General features: G+C 47.2%; 1 protein-coding gene across 3 annotated transcripts in view; it reads right to left on the reverse strand.

Moving 5' to 3' along the window:
* Positions 1-20,873, reverse strand: part of HECTD1 (HECT domain E3 ubiquitin protein ligase 1) — a 154,396-nt gene that overhangs the window by 88,053 nt on the left and 45,470 nt on the right. For all 3 annotated transcript variants that reach the window (XM_073577809.1, XM_073577808.1, XM_073577807.1), the window contains exons 3-6: positions 7,670-7,904; positions 6,687-6,914; positions 6,313-6,594; positions 5,967-6,237 (exon numbers count right to left, since the gene is read on the reverse strand). In XM_073577809.1, coding sequence (XP_073433910.1) covers positions 5,967-6,237; positions 6,313-6,594; positions 6,687-6,914; positions 7,670-7,904 — 1,016 coding nt within the window. The remainder of the gene's footprint in view (positions 1-5,966; positions 6,238-6,312; positions 6,595-6,686; positions 6,915-7,669; positions 7,905-20,873) is intronic.

Here is a 20,873-nt window from a genome sequence, read left to right on the forward strand (position 1 = left end):
TCCCTGTTGCCGATATCATAATTCCGTTCGGCCGGCGACAACTTCTTGGAGAAGTAGGCGCATGGATGCATCTCGCTCAAGGACGAGCCTTGAGACAGTACTGCCCCCACTCCCACCTCCGACGCATCAACCTCTACCACAAAAGGTTTAGACACGTCTGGTTGCACCAGAATGGGGGCTGAAGCAAAACTATTCTTCAGACGCTCAAATGCACGTATAGCCACCTCAGGCCAGTTCGCCAGATCGGCACCCTTCTTTGTCATGTCCGTGAGCGGTTTGGCGACAGTCGAAAAGTGTTTTATAAATTTCCTATAATAATTCGCAAACCCAAGGAACCGCTGGAGTGCTTTCAGACTCTCCGGCCTCTCCCATTGCAACACCGCTTGCACCTTAGCGGTGTCCATTTTAAAACCAGCTGCGGACACAATATATCCCAAAAAGGGCAACTCCTGGACAAAAAATAAACATTTTTCCAGCTTAGCATAGAGCTGGTTCTCCCGGAGCAACTGTAACACCTGCCTAACATGCTCCAAATGAGTGTCCCGATCGCTAGAATAAATGAGGATATCATCCAGGTATACAATCACAAATCTCCCCAGGACATGAGCGAAGACATCATTAATAAAATGTTGGAAAACGGCAGGCGCGGTGGTCAACCCAAACGGCATAACCAGACTCTCAAAATGACCCTCAGGAGTGTTAAACGCCGTCTTCCACTCATCCCCCTGACGGACCCTTATGAGGTTATACGCCCCCCTGAGGTCCAGCTTGGAAAACCATTTTGCCCCCGCTACCTGGTTGAACAAATCCGGGATCAACGGCATTGGGTAGGGATCACGGATAGTAATCTGGTTTAACTCTCGGAAATCCAGACACGGGCGTAACCCCCCATCTTTCTTCTTAATGAAGAAAAACCCCGCGGCTACAGGCGAGGACGAAGGCCGGATGTGACCTTTGCTCAGACTCTCCGCGATGTAGTCTTTCAGAGCTTGTCTCTCAGGACCAGAAATATTAAACATCCTGGCCTTAGGTAATTTGGCCCCGGGTTTTAACCTAATAGCACAGTCATAGGCTCTATGTGGAGGCAGTTCTGAGCAACCCTTCTCAGAGAAAACATCCGCGAAATCCTGCAAAGCCTCCGGCAGGCTGGGCGTCACGGCGGACACACATGTGGCCAAGCAATTGTCTTGGCAGAAACCACTCCATTGTACTATGTCCTGAGTTTTCCAATCAATTACCGGGTTGTGCCTGGACAGCCATGGAAAACCCAGGACCATTTGAGCTGGGAGATTACGGAGGACCCTACATGTAACCGACTCAGAATGTAGGACCCCAATGTGGAGTTTCACCTCTGCCACAAACTCCGTAATCTCCCCTTGAGGGAGGGGAACAGCATTAATGGTCACCACCTGTATGGGGTGAGGAAGTTTTTCAATCTTAAACCCGGCGGTGTGTGCAAACTCCTCATCTATGAGATTGGTGGCAGAACCGCTATCCACAAACACTGATATAGGTAGCTCTCTGCCGGCGACAATAACCTTGGCAGGGAGCATACATTGAGATACCATCATGGAGGATATGCATACGCTCAGTTGGGTCTCCTCCATACCCTCTGAGCTTAACAGTTTTCCGCCGGTGTGACCCTCTTAGGTAGTATCGGGCAAACGTTAACATAATGACCTCCTTTACCACAGTAGAAACATGCTCCGGACTTCCAGACTCCCGGAGCGCGAGGCTGAACCTGTGCCACGCCAGCAATCTGCATAGGTTCAGGGGTCTCATCTACTTCAACCACACCTGCACCTCTGTTTTCCCCCAGAGGTAGCGTCTCCTGTGCCCCCTGACGAAAACGGCGATCAATACGTATCACCAAACTCATGGCAGACTCCAATGATGCCGGAGTCTCATACATCAGGAGGGCTTGTTTCACCCTCCCTGATACCCCATGAATAAACTGGCTCCGCAGTGCTGGGTCATTCCACTGTGTGTCTACAGCCCAGCGGCGAAATTCCGAACAATAGTCTTCTGCCAAGCGCTCCCCCTGGCGGAGGGCGCGGATTTTAGATTCCGCTAGAGCCAGTCGGTCAGGGTCATCGTAAATGAGCCCGAGGGCAGAAAAAACATTATCGACCGAATGAAATGTAGCAGAGTCAGGTGGTAAGGAAAATGCCCATGCTTGGGGGTCACCACTCAGTAATGACAACACCAGCCCTACTCGCTGGGCCTCATTACCTGACGATATTGGCCGCATGCGGAAGTATAATTTGCAGGCCTCCCGAAATACGACAAATTTGCTGCGATCGCCTGAAAATCGTTCTGGCAGCGGAAACTTCGGCTCTGCACCGATACCTGCAGATGCCGTTTGCACCTTTGCTACTACCAGGCCCTGCTGCTGAACTGCCCCATTCAACTCGGAGACCTGTATGGACAGCGCCGCCAACTGGCGGGTTATGGAATCTAATGGATCCATGGACTCCTGAAAAAATGTGGGCCGATTATAATGTCACGGGGGCTTAGTTCAACTAAGGCTGAAATACCCGGGGCCCCTGTGGTGTCCCTTTACTAGGGGAAACCCTGTCTGACCCTCAACCCAGGGTTTTTGCTGAAGGTGCAAATGCCTGAGCCTCCGACCTTTCCTTATCTCCTGCTCAGCCCTGCACTTAACCCTCCACCCTCCACCCAGTGAGAAGTCACCACCAAAGCTCCCACACAAATAATGACACACAGGGAGAACTTAAACTGCACTGCGCCGCACACACACAGGAATATACAGTAATGTGAACAGGGCACAACTAAACACAAATATGGGAAGGAGAAAGGATAACGACGGATCATACGACACCAGATATGAATCTCTCTCTCTTGAACACCTCCACTCCAGACCGGAACCACTTGGTATGAAACACAAGCTATAATCGGCGACGCCCATAGGCCAGCATGACTATTTAAAGACCGTGGGCGTGACTAACCATCCAACCTGGTCTCCAGCAGGATTAACCCCCGAGAGCCTGAAGATCAGGCCGGCGCCACTGAGGCTATAGTGGCTGGAGGTGGAACTACCTCTGCCTGCCGGATGCTGTGGTGTGAACAGCGTCCGACATGACACACGGGGAGAACATACAAACTCCTTGCAGATGTTGTCCTTGGTGGGATTCGAACCCAGGACTCCAGCGCTGCAAGGCTGCAGCGCTAACCACTGAGCCACCGTGCTGCCCATAATTCAGATGCAGTTGAAGTTCAGACTTTCAGCTTTCATTTGAGGGTATCCACATTAAAATTGGATGAAGGGTTTAGGAGTTTCAACTCCTTAACATGTGCCACCCTGTTTTTAAAGGGACCAAAAGTAATTGGACAATTGACTCCAAGGCTATTTCATGGACAGGTGTGGGCAATCCCTTCCTTATGTCATTCTCAATTAAGCAGATAAAAGGCCTGGAGTTGATTTGAGGTGTGGTGCTTGCATTTGGAAGGTTTTGCTGTGAAGGAAACATGCGGTCAAAGGAGCTCTCCATGCAGGTGGAACAAGCCATCCTTAAGCTGCAAAAACAGAAAAAACCCATCCGAGAAATTGCTACAACATTAGGAGTGGCAAAAGCTACAGTTTGGTACATCCTGAGAAAGAAAGGAAGCACTGGTGAACTCATCAATACAAAAAGACCTGGGCGCCCACGGAAGAAAACAGTGGTGGATGATCACAGAATAATCTCCATGGTGAAAAGAAACCCCTTCACAACAGCCAACCAAGTGAACAACACTCTCCAGGAGGTAGGCGTATCAATATCCAAATCTACCATAAAGAGAAGACTGCATGAAAGTAAATACAGAGGGTTCACTGCACGGTGCAAGCCACTCATAAGCATCAAGAATCAAAAGCCTAGACTGGACTTTGCTAAAAAAACCATCTAAAAAGCCAGCACAGTTCTGGAAGAACATTATTTGGACAGATGAAACCAAGATCAACCTCTACCAGAATGATAGAAAGAGAAAAGTATGGCGAAGGCGCGGTACAGCTCATGATCCAAAGCATACCACATCATCTGTAAAACACGGTGGAGGCAGTGTGATGGCTTGGGCATGCATGGCTGCCAGTGGCACTGGATCACTAGTGTTTATTGATGATGTGACACAGGACAGAAGCAGATGAATTCTGAGGTATTCAGAGCCATACTGTGTGCTCAGATCCAGCCCAATGCAGCCAAACTGATTGGTCATCGTTTCATACTACAGATGGACAATGACCCAAAACATAAAGCCAAAGCAACCCAGGAGTTTATTAAAGCAAAGAAGTGGAATATTCTTGAATGGCCAAGTCAGTCACCTGATCTCAACCCAATTGAGCATGCATTTCACTTGTTAAAGACTAAACTTCAGACAGAAAGGCCCACAAACAAACAGCAACTGAAAACCACCGCAGTGAAGGCCTGGCAGAGCATCAAAAAGGAGGAAACAGTGTCTGGTGATGTCCATGAGTTCAAGACTTCAGGCAGTCATTGCCAACAAAGGGTTTTCAACCAAGTACTGGAAATGAACATTTTATTTACAATTATATAATCTGTCCAATTACTTAAAACAGGGTGGCACATGTTAAGGAGCTGAAACTCCTAAACCCTTCATCCAATTTTAATGTGGATACCCTCAAATGAAAGCTGAAAGTCTGAACTTCAACTGCATCTGAATTGTTTTGTTTAAAATTCATTGCGGTAATGTCTAGAACCAAAATTAGAAAAATGTTGTCTCTGTCCTGTACATAGCAGTGCATCCGCACGGTATATGAATGCCAGCTTTCACAGGAGTATTGTAATGACAGGCACAGGGGTCTTCAGCAGACCCCTGACTGTTATGGAAAAGCGTGCCAATGAGTGCATGAAATTATGCACCCCTCTGCTGAAGCCTGTTAAATGCCTGTGTAAGAGATTGACAGCGGCATTTAACATGTTAGTAGCCATGAGAGGATATGGAGATCCACTCGATTCACGGCTGTTAGTGGCAGATGATGGCTGAATAAATCAGCAATCAGCCGGGAAAGATATGGGTTCAGCTTCAGAGCTTGCAACAAAGGTAGCAAAACGACATATGATGTCACTGTAGGCCATATGTTACGTTGTGAAGGGGTTAATCATAACCATCATTTTAATTTTTATTTCATAAATCAATGGTACACATAAAAATATGAAACGTTGCAATATATAAAATCACAGAAGTCTGCTTTCTTCTCCTCCTGGACAGATTCTTCACACTTAGCTTACAGGTAAAATCTTTACTCAATGAGGACAGATTATCACATTACTGAGATCGGAGAGGACAGTTGGTGCCTCTATAATTCTATGGATGAGGAGGAGCTAGAGGTCGATCATTCTACTGCAAGATCTCCTAAAACCACAGTTACAGCACGCCATAGAACTTTGTAAGCACCAATTCTCACTTGTCAGATTCAAGTTACTTCTGTGACCATTGTGGGTTTTTCTATCATTAAACGAGGGGTACCAACAATTTTGACCATGTGTGTAAATGGAGGGGGCGCTTCTGCAACTTCAACTTTTCTACAGAATCGGAGTTCCTTGCTCCACACCAAGGTAGGAGGTAAGTCAACGCCCAAGACTTTCATATCCCACTTAAAAACAATGATGGTAACTGTCACATTCATGCACAATTATCAATTCCTCTATGGAGTACTTAACAAAAGGAGACAAACATAAGGGGGTGCCAAAGATGGAAGGCATCGCAGGGCACATGTGGCCTCTCTGCTGCAGGATATACACTTGTGCCCTAACCTGTGGCGGCAAAATATTGCATGAAAAATTTTTTTTTCAGGAAATCAATGCGTTGGTCACCCATCTTTTATAGTGAAAGGATAAAAAGCAAATCAAATATGGACTAGCGTCTCGTCCAGAGCTATGAGCTGGAGTGGACTATAACAAAATGCTCTACAAAAGGATGCCTGCACACTGAGTAAAAAAAGGGCTTACCTCCTGTGTCAATAGCATCTATAAGGGCATCTGTATCCTTGCTACGAATGCAATCGATAAGCTGACGATGGGAGCGTTCTCCAGAGCTGTCCAATCGTCTCAAACCTGGGATGCGACCCGTGGACCCAGCGCTAGATTTAGGCAAAGCTTTGCGGCCTTCAAACAGCAGCACCAGAAGCAGGTCTACGAGTCGCATGGTGTCAAGTACACATCTTTCATCCCCCAGTAACGCACTCTCCATTGAATCTAACAACTCCGCCCGGAGCAAATCCTGAGAAAATGAAAGAATTCAGAATGAACCCAATATTAAAAATAATACCCAAAAGGTCTCATCAGTAAAACTTACATGTGTCACAACGGGAGATCCTCGGCACAGTGTTGATAGCAGGCTGACTATTGTGGACACCTGGTTGCTGATTTTAGAGTCTCCAGAAGTTGAAGGGCCACCACTAGTACCACGTCCAGGTTTGCAGGCAGAGGAGGGTCCTGATACAGTTCCCCCGGCTGCTGCCATACGAGACAGCAATTCTTCAGTAAGTCCATGCTGTGCCAAAGGTGCTGGATCAACACCTCGCCGAGTAAACCGATCCGCCAGAGAAGCAAAACAGCGTAGTGCACCATCCGACACCTAGAGGGGTTTATAGAGACATGTAGATTTATAGCATTTTCCCTACAAAATTTGCTTTCCACATCCCAGCTCCTGAAAAACGCAAAACTCACCTGATGATCCTCATGCTTCAGAAGGCTGGACAGAGACTCGACGCAAGTCTCTAAAGAGGCGTCTTGTGGCTCCATTTTACCACACAGCCGGGACACCACTGCCATAGCAGAATGCAGGGTGTCCTTGTGAACTAAATGACCACTGTCCCTGATGAAAGTTAGGACACAATTCAAGCCACCTGCTTCAAACACTGCTCCAGATTCACGTGTACAGATCAGTTCCAACACCTGGAGAGGAAGCAGAGAGGAAAACTGCTCAAGCAAATATTAACTATAAAGTAGAGTCCCACTATGCAACCGCCACACGACGTGCCGCAAGCTGACACTCATTTGCCATTGCATTTAGGGTTTTACATTAGTCTGGGGTGTAAAAACCTGCTGACAGGTTCCCTTCAGATGAACAGTTTGAGTTGCCCCGATTCTGCTGCGTCGCTCCATTAGAGATATTCACACTTATTTCCTCTGGAGCGCAGTATGTGAATTCTCTGCTTGTAGTTAACTGGGCATTTCTTCAGTCTACTCCGAGGCGTACACTTTCCCCCCTTCCCTAACGTACACTCAATCACAGCTCGGCGGCATCCGAGACTAATGAGACCACTAGTTCAGCTGCCGAAGAAACGCAGAGTTGCACCACAAGCAGAGGTTTCCCATACTGCGCTCTAAAAGCAACAAATGTAAATATCTCTGCAATGGAGCGAGGCAGAACAAAACGGAAAAGAGCAGCCAAGTGTGTGGTGTTTGTATTTTCTCCATGTGCTGCAGAAGTTTGCTGGCTTTGTTCCGCAACCAAATAAGCTATGATGATCGGTAAATTAGCTTCCTAGTGAACAAGCCACTGTGTAAGAAAATGGGTTGATCTTACATTTTGAGATCAGAGACCGAGAATGATGTCATTTCTTATACAGCTGTTTGGAATACGTTGACACTATAGAAACGATGACAAATAATTACTCTGTTACATATGAAATCCCAGCACATCTCACCTTTACACATTGCTCAGCTAAATCCCGACTGGTCCGATTGTTAAGCTCTACCACTACAAGTCGATTGCAGAGGGCTTTTATGGCCCCTTCCACACCCACAATGCGTCTGGTACATTCAGCGGATACGTCTAGGTAATACGTTATCGCGCGGGCGGTGACCTCAAGCACATTATCAGGGGCGCTCTCATCCAGAAAGATCTTGCATAAAGCAGGCAGAAAAGTACGAGGTGGACACCTAAACAACACAAAAGATAAAACAATATGCAATGACTATGGTAACTGGGATATAGCGAGAAATTTGAGACTAACAGAAGTTGGCAAAATCAACCTTTTTTTTTTTTTTTTTCCTTTTTTTAAACAAAAATTCCAACCTTATTGGCTGCAGTGGGCATCGGCTCTAAACAAAGGGTCATGTTTAAGAATTTATCATTATTTCTTTAATTTTCTGCATCGAATCATATAAGATTTAAAAATTTGCATGCATTTATTCAGCACTACAAAACACAATTACAAACAGACAGTGTGTGACACCAGTGTTGACTTTCGATCAGCATGACAACCTTTGTGTATCTTGAAGCCAGCAGACAGGCTGTGACTATCACCTGTCACAGGCCTAAAGGCACAAACGAAATATTACTGTTTTTGTCACAAATGCAGGAAAGAGAAGACTTTCTTGGGCATCCTGAAATTCTTCACAGTGGCTGAACTTCCCTCTTTGAAGATATTGATGATCAGATAAATAGCTGACTTAAGGCCCTTTTACATTTAGCGATGCACCAACGATCCGACCCGGTCAGGATCGCTGGTGCATCGCTAAATGATCGTTAGTGAGCTGCCACACAGGCAGACCTCACAGCGATGCAGCAGCGACGCAGCGCACGATACTCACCTTTCACACACAGCGATCCTGACGTCCTCCCGCCCGCCTCCACGCGTTGCTCGTCGTCACAGCAGGAAGCCCAACAGGAAGCTGACGATGAGAAATGGAGCCGGACAGTCTCGCGCGATCAGCGATGGACAGCGGGGGAGTCGGTCGGAGGTAAGTATCACACATAGCGATATCGCTATAACGTCACAAAATCGGTGACGTTATAGCGATATCGCTATGTGTAAAACCCCCTTTAGGGGCAATCTAAAAAGCAGCAATGTCCTTGCCTGTAAAGCAACGATGACTACACATGTTTACGAGGCGATACACATGTTTAATCGAAGACAATGATGCCAATTATCAGCCTTCCTTTAAAGCAAGCAGTCTGCACTTATAATTCAATCAGCATGCTAGAATGCCATCAGCTGCCTTGTCCTCATTTACACTTTATCTTGAGCAAATGAGAAAAATCACTGAAATGATGCAAGAAAGCCAATTTGTGGCAAGGCTGAAGTTAATCAGAAATGTTGTTTTTTTTTCGTATTTAAGTTGTCAAGGCAAGGAATGACTAATATTTTGCAATTCACCTGATCACTCTTGCATGATGATCTAAAAGATAATGCAAATTGCCACTAAATAAAGCTAAAGTCGCAGACTTTGTAAAAGTTCATTGAAGGAGAAAATGTTTCGGTGGCCCTCTCCAAATGTGATTAAACGCTGCTTTATTTCTATCCGGAATAGTGACTATCAGCAATACTTGTTCAGGTGACTGCCGCTTCGCGCCTTTCGGTGCTTCTGAGGGCCTGTCACCTGAACATGTATTGCCGATATTCACTTTACCAGTTACCTTTCTTTTTATAATGATGAAATAAAGAAGATCTTAATCATGGTTGGGGAGCATCGATGAAACCTTTTCTACTAAAACATAGTCATTGGATAACAGAACTCAATGGGAAGCAAGGTAGTGCCAAGTTTCTTTTTTATTATTAAGACTGGCAAACTTTAAAAAAAACAACAAAAAACAAACAAAAAAAAAACAAAAAACTAAATTTGAGTCAGTTTCCAAGCTTTTGGCCATGGCCAAGTAGGGGGATCAGAATCCGAAATTAAAAAATGACTGCGGCCTTTTCTTTTCAGTCCAGAAACACACAACTTTGTAAATAGTCTCCATCAAAAATGACCATTTTGAGTCTGCAGAGATTGTTTAAGTGCTCAGCTAAGTGCTCGGCAAAAAAAAGGGTTATAAACCCATCAGAGCTCCTGGTTTTGATGACTCCTCTGCTTGCCTTCACTTAGTGTCTGGGCGAAATCGCATGGTCGATTTTCACATACTAATGCTTGCCACGTTTTACATGTTTGTATCCATGACAGTCTACTGGGGTATTCGCATGGCCATAGTTTTTGCAGAGATATGTCCGATTTTGATTCGACCTTCGAACAATGCCAAACAATGGATCCATGGGAAAAAAATTAAAAACCGCACACGATTTTCACGGATTGTTAGAAAGGAAAGGGTGGGGAATTGTTTTTTTTTTCTACACGCAAGAGAAAAACAGATGTTGGTGGACCACTCTGATCAAACTAATCGTTTCCATTTTTTTTGTATGTGAGAAAAAGTGAAGTCTGAATGAGGCCTTAAAGACAACAGTATGGCAAAGGAGAGCTTGTACACAGACCTCTAAAGTGGAGAGGGGGAAACTAGTCAGTCTCAAGGAGGGCAGAAAAAAACGGCTGTAAAAAGGAGGAGGAAATATGTACAGAATAACGAAGACAGCAGCTCAATGGACACAAAAACGCACATCCAGGAAATATCACACAAAGAGGGACCATGCCGCCAGAGAAAAATCAGAAGCTTGAAACAGCCTGCAAACTGCATATCAGGGGGTCTAAAAATTAATGAAGGCATGGAGACTGCAGGCTGAAACTTGCAATGTTATTAAGGCAAACAAACATGTAAAAATGTCTTTTTCCACATCAAAAAGGTGTCTGCAGTCTTGGAGAGACCTCAGTGATGAGCACTTATTGCCTTGTCTGGCCAGAAATGACTAGTAATATATAAAGGGCATTGAGGGTTCAGAGCGGGGCACCTCTATATAACATCAATACCCTGACATTGCACATAAAGAAAAGGCTTTTCTGAATTAGACAAGACCATAAAATTAAATCTAAATCCGTGAATCCCATATTTTCTGATACAGTGATGACCCATGAGGTATCATTTAATGTGACATTTCTGAGCTTAGCAGGAGAATGACTAGTTGTTTGGAACAGGGCAATAAAGAGTTAAGTATAGAGCTGCTACAATGTCTCATCACTGAACATACACCACCATACACTTGCCACATCACAGCCATCATCAGAGGCCGCTGATGCAGCCTTCATACTTCTGCCCGTCTGATGGGACTGTTTCATCTGACGGAACTGAGAGCACTGCAGTCGATTAGGGGCCACCGATTAGTTGCAGCGGTTACATAATGTCAAGTGACTGCCGGTCATTAAATTTCACATCATGCGAGCTGCTTTGTTTCATTTTTCATGTGGAGCAGTTAACAGGTTGTCCAGTAGTGGACAATCCCCTTCAATGACAGTAGTAGGAGCCACCTGTCATGTTCTAGAACAATATAAGTACACCCCGTAGGTATACAATGCCCTAAAGACAAAAAAACAAAACAAAAAAAAACAAAACAAAAAAACCACAATCTTGTGCTGCCCACGAAATACAAACAAAAAAAAAACCACTCATTACGTATTCATTTTAAAGGGGCTCATTCATTTTTCAGCCGACATATGTCTTGATACACATTCCAGGTCATAGTAATCCAGACTTCATTCCTAAAAGATTATCCTTGATTTTCAATCTGCAGCTTACACAACCAGGGCCGTGCAGCAAATACAGCCACATTCTGGATCCCCTTTCATAAAGAGTAATTCTGTGTCTGCCCAAAGTGAAGCCCCTTTTAAAAAAGGAATCTGTCACTGGGTTTTTGCTACCCCATCTGAGAGCAACATGATGTAAGGGTAGATACCACGATTCCAATGATGTATCACTTACTGGGTTGCTTGTTACAGTTTTGATAAAATGCCTGTTTTCTCTGCTGCAGACCTAGCATATCTCTTGAATGCTGAGCTTTGTGTAACCCCGCCCACATCACTGATTGGCAGCTTTCTAGAGGTAGAAAGCTGCCAATCAGTGGTGGGGGTGGAGTTGGACTATATAACAGCAGGATTACTAATCCCCTGCTGATAAGTGATTTTTATCACAACTACAAGCAGTCCAGTTAGGCTACTTTCAGACATCAGTTTTTTAGCATCAGGCGTGATGCGGCGAAAAATGTAAAAGCCGGATCCAGCGCCGGTTGCCACCGGATCCGGCTTTTATCCCATAGACTAGCATTATCGCCGCATTGCGCCTGATGGCCATGCGGCGTGTCCGGCTTTTGCCGAATATGGCAAAAAATGCCTGTCCAGCGTCTGCAAAAAACGTTCCCTGCAACGTTTTTTTTGCAGCACCAGAACGGCTTTTTACACAGCGCATGCCCGGACACTGAGTGTTAACTCCACAAGTGCCTGGCAAGAGAGAGAGATCTCTCTCTCTCACCCGGACACTTGTGAGAGATCTCTCTCGCCGGGCACTTGTGGGTTAACACTCAGTGTCCAGGCGAGAGAGATCTCTCTCTCTGTCGCCCAGACACTGAGTGCTAACCCCACATGTGTCTCTCTCTCTCTCTCTAACCGCCACCCCTTCCCCTCCCCCCATACCCTTCGGCAGCTGTCTCTCTCGTCCCCGATGTATCTTCCTCCTGCGGCTCCTTTAAATCCTGTCCGAGCCGTATCAGACGCCGCATACACATCTGGTGTCACTGCTGCAGGCCGGATCCGGCGGCTCGGCTTTTCGCCGCACCCCACACACTGGATGTCGGAAAGTAGCCTTAGGCTGTGTGCCCACGTAGCGATTTTTAAGCGCTTTTGCCGCGATTTTCGGAGCGAAAACGTTTAAAAATGGTGTACCGAACGCCCCCCATGCATCCCTATGGCATTCCGCACATGCATCACGGAAAAAAATCGCAGCATGCTCATTCTTTTGTGCAGAATCGCAAAGAATTGCCGCGATTCCGCACCCATAGGAATCCATGAGAATCGCTTACTTCCCGCATGTGGCTATGCCCACCATGCGGGAAGTTAAGAGTCTCATGTGCGGTTGGTACCCACGGTGTGGAGGAGAGGAGACTGTCCTCCAGGCCCTGGGTACCATACCCCTGTAAAAAAAGAATAAAAAAAATCGGGGTATATTTATCTTCCGGCGTCCCACGCTGCATTCCCGGGCCTAAGCATTCCCAGTAATGCCTTGCGGCAAGGTCCTGTGATGACGTAGTCTCGCGAGATCGCTATAGCAACGCGAGACGACGTCATCACAGGTCTCGCAAGGCATCGCTGGGAACGCTGAGGCCCGGGATGGCAGCGCGGGACGCCGGAAGGTAAATATACCCCAATTTTTTTAGCATTTTAACATCCTATCTTTTACTATTGAGGCCGCATAGGTCTCAATAGTAAAGACCTGGTCACACTTGTCTAACACTATGTCTGACGAGTGTGACCAACCTGTCAATCACTTTCCAAGCAATGCTTCAAATCGCTTGGAAAGTGCTTGAATATCGCACACGAAAATCGCGGCAAAATCGCGGTCATAATCGCGGTGAAATCGCGTGGAAAAAAACGCGCGATTTCTGGGAAGGAGTCCGGTTTTTGGTGTGCGTTTTAACACGCAACGTGGGCACATAACCTTAATGACAAATCACTAGAATGAGAGTCTCTAACCCTACATTACACTGCTTTCAAATTAGGTGCCAAAAACCTGGTTACAAGAGTCTCTAAAGAACAGACCAAGGTTTCCCACCAGATATAGGGACTACTTCAATTAACTGTGCTAACATTTCACTTAAATCCAAAACTTTCATTTTAATCCTAAATGCCTGTTTATTGAATTAACCAAATCTCTTCTCTAATATACTTAAATTAAAAATTCCCCATCGTTGCCTCACTACTCAAAGTGCTTTAATTTTTTTACCTACTTCCTGTTTGATGACGCTTTGAGAACACCCAGTGCATGCTGGGACACAAACGAAGCATCATCAAGCACAGATGTGGTCACCGCCACAGCCACTGTTCACACCGTCAAACGAAAAGTCGTTACTATTGTGCATCTCAGGCACCCAGCTAGTCCTGGTTCTACGAAGCATACGCAGATTGTCAATGCCAACATATGCTCAGCAGGATCTTGTCACTGTGCAGTAGACAGTGCACAGTGACAGTGCGCTCCCTCTACATCTGTGATGAAAAGTGAGGAGCCAGCAAGAAGGCACACTGTCAGCGCGCATTGTAAGTATAGGACCCAGGAGGGAGCAAGAAAAGCAGAGACTAGCACTGCCCCCACAAGGGAAGTCACTTGCGGGGGGGGGGGGCCTCGCTGGTCTTTGCTCACTCGTTCTTTACTTACACTGTGCATTGACAGTGCGCTCTGTTGCCCGTTCGTCACATCTGATGAGATAAAGCATGAGAGAGCATTGTCACTGTGCACTGAAAAGAACAGGGGACAGAGATAGGAATTTACTGAGCACCCAATGGAATTTTAAACAGACACATTGCTCAGTAGAGCAGTGGCCAACTCCGCCCCTAAAATCGAGGTCATAGATGACACTTCTTTTCAGGGAGGGGGCAGAGGCTTCAGCAGTGACTACAGTCTCCACCTCCTGATGATGCTTTTTTGAGTATCCCTGTGATTCTCTTAAAGGTTCAACAAAGAGGAAGTAGAAAAAAAAAAAACAGTGTAGTTAAGGAAGGATATGGAATGCATAAAGAAAGATTAGATTAGAAATTTAAATAGGGTTTAAGAGGGAAATCACATTTTGTTTGCTTAAGACCACCCCTTTAATCCCTTTTCAATCATCATTCACATACAACTACAGTGCCTTGCAAAAGTATTGAGCTCCCTGGAACTTTTCAACCCTTTCCTACATATCATGCTTCAAACAAAGATACCAAATGTAAATTTTTGGTGAAGAATCAACAAGTGGGACACAATTGTGAAGTTGAATGAAATTAATTGGTTAGTTTAAATTTTTGTGGAAATACAAAAACTGAAAAGTGGGGCGTGCAATATTATTCGGCCCCTTTACTTTCACAGTGCAGCAAACTCACTCCAGAAGTTCATTGTGGATCTCTGAATGATCCAATGTTGTCCTAAATGACTAATGATGATAAATATAATCCACCCGTGTGTAATCAAGTCTCCGTATAAGTGCACTTGCTCTGTGATAGTCTCAGGGTTCTGTTTGAAGCACAGAGAGCACCATGAAGACCAAGGAACACAACAGGCAGGTCCGTGATACTGTTGTGGAGAAGTTTAAAGCCGGATTTGGATACAAAATGATTTCCAAAACTTTAAACATCCCAAGGAGCACTGTGCAAGCGATCATATTGAAATGGAAGGAGTATCATACCACTGCAAATCTACCAAGACCCGGCCGTCCCTCTAAACCAGGGTTCCCCAACTCTAGTCCACAAGGCCCACCAACAGATCAGGTTTTCAGGATTTCCTTTGTATTGCACAGGTGAAGCAATTATCACCTGAGCAATACTAAGGAAATCCTGAAAACATGATCTGTTGGTGGGCCTTGAGGACTGGAGTTGGGGAACCCTGCTCTAAACTTTCATGTCAATCAAGGAGAAGACTGATCAGAGATGCAGCCAAGAGGCCCATGAACAGTCTGGATGAACTGCAGAGATCTACAGCTGAGGTGGGACAGTCCGTCCAAAGGACAACAATCAGTCGTACGCTGCACAAATCTGTCCTTTATGGAAGAGTGGCAAGAAGAAAGCCATTTCTCAAAGATATCCATAAAAGGTGTCATTTAAAGTTTGCAACAAGCCACCTGGGAGACACACCAAACATTTGGAAGAAGGTGCTCTGGTCAGATGAAACCAAAATCGAACTTTCTCTAGTCACCTTCCACGACAGCAGTTATCGGAGGATGTCTCCCCGCCCTAATAGGGGACAGGAAATGCACAAGAGGTTAAATAACCCTCCTCTTCCTATTACCTCCAGTGTTTTTCCTGTCCCCTATGGGGGTATGAGAGGTCCGATGGTGCTGCCGTGGCCGACGACCGGAGCACCTCATCTCTTACCTGGAGCCGGGCGGCAGATGGTCGGGGACTCCGTTTCCTCCCTCCTCGGTTCTGGCCGCTCTCGTCTCCGCCTGCAGGCGCGACTCGGGACCCCTCTCCCGCCTTTCCTGCGCCCTCTCCGCGGGGTAAAGCATGGCGGTGACGTGTAGCCGGGATCCTCACGGAGCTCCCCGGCGTCGTCCTCCCCACGACGTCGGCGCATCGAAAGTGACGCGGCGCCGCACTTCCGGTTTTGGCGGCTAACATGGCGGCCACCAGGGAACGCGGGCGACGTCTCTTGGAGATGAGAGAACTCGCGCCCAGCACTCTGCCTGACGTGTCACTCGCCGTCCGTTCACCCGCCCAGGGATGGGCACTGGGGGGCTAAGGTGATGCAGGGGCGACGGCCAGGGGTTCGAGGGGGCGGAGCTGCGTCCCCAGGCCGCGGACAGCTGAGAAGTGGACGTGAGGAGGAGTGATCATGATTACCCCCACCTGTGGACCAGGGGAGGAGGAGCACGGAGACGCTGCGGAGCCTCAGCTATTTAAGACACTGGCAGAGGGCATCCAGGTAAGGCCATTTCTACATTGGTGACTGTGACAGACTGACCATGGACGGTGAGAAGCCCTCTCGTTCTGCTTCTGCGGAGCCCAGCGTACACCCTCCTACTGTAAGTAGCAGGACCGGTCCCCCTTTATTCTGTCCAAATGGTGAGGTGACTTAGTATGCCTTCTCTCTCTATTCTAGGGAGACAAGGCCCTTGACCCCATAAAGAAACCAAGCCGCAAGTGCGTGTGCGGTACCAAACTCTCCTCAACATACAGGAAAAAACGATGTCAGCCCTGCACGGATGAAGTAATCCGCGCAGAACAACCCTCCCTTCTGGACAGTATAAAATCCCTCATCAAGCAAGAAATGCAATCTTCTAGGATGACGAGTGCCCAAACCCCGACACCACAACCCCCTCCAGCTAAGAAAAGGAAAGCGCCCCCGGCAGAGTCGGACTCAGATTCGGGCGAAATTGATGCCTCTGACTCAGAGGAGGTATGGGAAAACGAAAGTTTCACCTCTACCCCCAGACCAGATAACAAAAAATATTACTTTGCATCGGAAGACATGTGGGACTTAGTTAGCATGGTAAGGGGCACCATGGGATTAGAGGAGACAGAGATGGAATACTCAGTTCGGGATGAAATGTTTGGGGAATTGAAACCCAAAGACCAAAAAGGGTTCCCCATCCATGAGAACATCCGAAATTTTGTTCTGCAAGAATGGGCCTTTCCTGAAAAAAGGCTCACTACCCCATCAGACATGAGGAACAGATTTCCTTTGGAGGGGGATTGCTCCCTATGGGAGATCCCCAAAGTAGACGTGCAGGTATCCAGAGTGACGAAAAGGACGGCTCTTCCCTTCGAAGACTCGTCTCAACTCAAGGATCCTATGGATCGTAAAACAGAAAGCCTACTTAGAAAATCATGGGATGCCTCCACAACCCTGCTCAAGGCTAATATAGCCTCTACGTGTGTGGCGAGGTCCTTATTTCGCTGGCTGCGTACAATGGAAGACCACCTCTCTCAAGGAACCTACAGGGAAGAGATCCTCGATTACCTGCCGCTACTGCAAAAAGCAACAGGGTTCCTAGCCGATGCCTCTGCGGAGTCCATTCGGGTAGCAGCAAAATCGGCAGTCCTCTCCAACTCAGTCAGAAGGGCGCTGTGGCTGAAATCGTGGGGAGGAGACGTCAAAGTCAAAACTCTGTGCGATTCCCTTCCAGGGGAAGTACGTATTTGGCCCAGCCCTGGATGATAGCCTGGAGAAGGCCACGGATAAAAAGAAGTTGCTACCGGAGCAGCGGAAACCTAGAAGACTGTTTTTTCGTTCCCCCCGTGACCAACCCTCCCAGAGAGAATTCAAAGGGAAAGGTAAAACGGGCAGGTGGAGCTGTCCGAAGGGAGGAAGAGGCAGAAATTCTGGCCTCCCAGTCCCAGCAACAACAAAACCCCACAGAGAAGCAATGACGGTATTCCGGGCGGGAGCCGACTCTCAAATTTCATAGAGCAATGGCAGTCCATAACATCAAACCAGTGGGTTCTCCGCACTATTCGCGACGGACTGAGAATGGAATTCCAGAGTCCTCCCCCTCAATGCCTGAGAATAACCTGTCTGCAAGCGCACCTCCAAAGATCCTTGCTGTCATAAAAAAAACACTCCTGCAAGCAAGAGCAATCTCCCAGGTTCCACAACGAGAAATAGGCAAGGGCCACTACTCTCGCCTCTTCGTGGTGGTAAAACCCGCAGGGAAACACAGGGTCATTATAAACTTGAAACCGTTGAACCATGTGGTAAAATACAGGCGATTCAAGATGGAGTCGGTCAAGACTGCAATCCCTCTTATAGGACAGAATTGGGTGATGGCTACAATAGACCTAAGGGACGCCTATTATCACGTCCCGATCCATCCAGACCACAGAAGATTCCTCAGATTTGCGGTATCTCAGGGGTCCAAGGTCAGACACTACCAATTCAACGTCCTGCCGTTTGGGGTATCATCAGCCCCTCGGGTATTTACCAAGGTGATGGTGGAGGCAATAATCTTCATTCGCCAACAGGGGATCTGCATCGTCCAATATCTGGACGACCTTCTAATAGTAGCTCCATCCAGGCTTCGCCTGAACCAGGACGTAGACAAATCTCTAGAGATTCTGAAATCCTTGGGTTGGATCCCCAACCTAGAGAAGTCAAACCTTCATCCCTCAGCAAGGAAAAAGTTCCTAGGGATTCTCCTGGACTCAGAAGGGTGAACATCCTTTTTACCCAGGGAACGGCAACTCGACCTGATTCAGAGGATCTCCAAGTTCAGGGAACAAAGAGCACCGACCCTGAGAGACTCAATGTCCATGCTGGGATCATTGACGGCATGTATCCAAGCTGTCTCCTGGGCCCAAGCCCATACTCGGACCCTACAGTCCTACGTTCTTCGGTGTTCAAGGAAGCACCAGAATATATTGTCCAGGAGAACTCCTCTTCCCGGTCATGTGAAGGCCTCCTTTCTATGGTGGATGAACCGCCAAGAACCTCCAGCAGGGGGTCAGCTGGGATCAGCTGCCCCTAAAGATCATCACCACGGATGCCAGTCAGCGAGGCTGGGGCGCGACGGTGGAAAAATCACACTTCCAGGGGTTATGGGGCCCAGAAGTCAGTTCCAGCTCCTCAAATACAAGAGAACTGATAGCTGTAGAGGAGACACTAAAGGCAGCAGCGACCCTAGTCCAAAACCATCATGTACGTGTCTACTGAGACAATATGACTACGGTGTCCTACATCCGCCACCAGGGAGGCACAAAATTCTTCAACCTGAAGCGGGTGGCTGCAAGGATCTTCTCCTGGGCAGAGATACATCTACTGTCCATATCAGCAGTGCATCTAAGGGCAGTGGACAATGTGGAAGCGGACTTCTTCAGCAGGAGGGACGTTCAGCCCAGGGAATGGAGCCTGGACCAGGCAGTATTTTCATCGCTGGTCTCAAGATGGGGATATCCCGAGGTGGACCTGTTCGCCAGTGGTCAGAATGCGAAGGTAGAAACATATTTCTCCCTCAGCCCCACCGTCGGAGCGTGGAAAGCAGACGCCTTCTCCCACCCGTGGCACTTCAACCTAGCCTACGCCTTCCCTCCAATCCCCATGATAGCAAGAACGCTACAGAAGGTACAGGCAGAACGAGTCACTACAATCTTGGTAGCTCCCTTGTGGCCGGGAAGGAGCTGGTATGGAGCCCTGCAAAACATAACTCAGGATGGTCCAATACTCCTGCCCCAGAGGGACAACCTCTTTCGCCAGGGCTCTACTACACCCAGACCTGCGCAAACTGAACCTGGCAGCCTGGCTACTGAAGCCGGAGTTCTAAAAGCTAAGGGCTTATCCGACAGGGTAATCCAAACCCTACAAAGATGTAGAAAACCAGTGACTAACACCATTTACGGAAAAATCTGGAAGACGTTTTCGTCCTGGTGCTCCCCAAATCTTCCAGATCCTTTCCGTCCCAAGATTACACAGATCTTAGACTTCCTCCAGGACGGCCTAGATCTGGGTCTCACACCCAGTACCTTAAAAGGTACAAGTGTCAGCCCTTAGCTCATTCTATGATCAGGACTTGGCGAGCCATCGATGGATTAAACGGTTCATGACCTCGGCGTCTAGGATCCGTCCCAGACTCCGTAGCCAGATTCTCCCTTGGGACTTGAACCTGGTTCTCAGAAGCTTGACGGCCGAACCGTTTGAACCTCTGGCTTCCACGACGTTGAAAAACTTGACACTAAAAACAGTGTTCCTGGTAGCAATCACTACCGAAAGGCGCATAGGAGAGCTACAGGCCCTTTCGATACAGAAGCTATATTTAACAATCATGGAAGATAGCATCATCCTAAGATTAGATCCCTCCTTTATGCCTAAGGTAGTCTCGAGCTTTCACAGGAGCCAGGACATCGTATTACCCTCCTTCTGTCCAAATCCCTCCAACGCGAAAGAAAAAGGGTTCCATACCCTTGATGTACGCAGAATAGTCCTCTTCTACCTACAGCAGACGGAAAGTTGGAGGATCGATCAGAACCTATTCGTTCAAATTGCAGGCCGAAAAAAAGGCGGCAAAAAATACAATCGCCAATTGGATCATGCAAGCGATCAGCCTCGCCTACTCGTCACAGAACGTTTCCCCTCCTACATCATTAAAAGCCCACTCTACTCGTTCTGTAGCAACATCGTGGGCAGGAAGAGGGGATGCATCTACAGAGCAGATATGCAGAGCCGCCACCTGGTCGTCTGTCCACATATTCACGAGACACTATAGACTAAATTTCAACAGGGATTTAATGTTTGGCAGACATGTTCTGCAGGCTGTTGTCCCTCTCTAAGAAATTTGTTGTTGGTATTTCTCCGATAACTGCTGTCGTGGAAGGTGACTAGAGAAAATAGAATTAGTCTTACCGGTAATTCGGTTTCTAGGAACCTTCCACGACAGCACTAATTTCTGTAATGATCACGTGTGACTGGACACAGCGCCTCCAGCAGGGCGAATTTATGACACACGTGATCCTGGATACAGCGCCTCCAGCAGGGCGAATTTAAACAATAATGGGACGTGCAGCCGGATATACCGCCTCCAGCTGGCGAATTTAAGA

Source organism: Dendrobates tinctorius, unplaced genomic scaffold, assembly GCF_039654945.1.
Source record: "Dendrobates tinctorius isolate UK_male_01 unplaced genomic scaffold, ASM3965494v1 ptg000057l, whole genome shotgun sequence".
Lineage (NCBI taxonomy): Eukaryota > Metazoa > Chordata > Amphibia > Anura > Dendrobatidae > Dendrobates > Dendrobates tinctorius.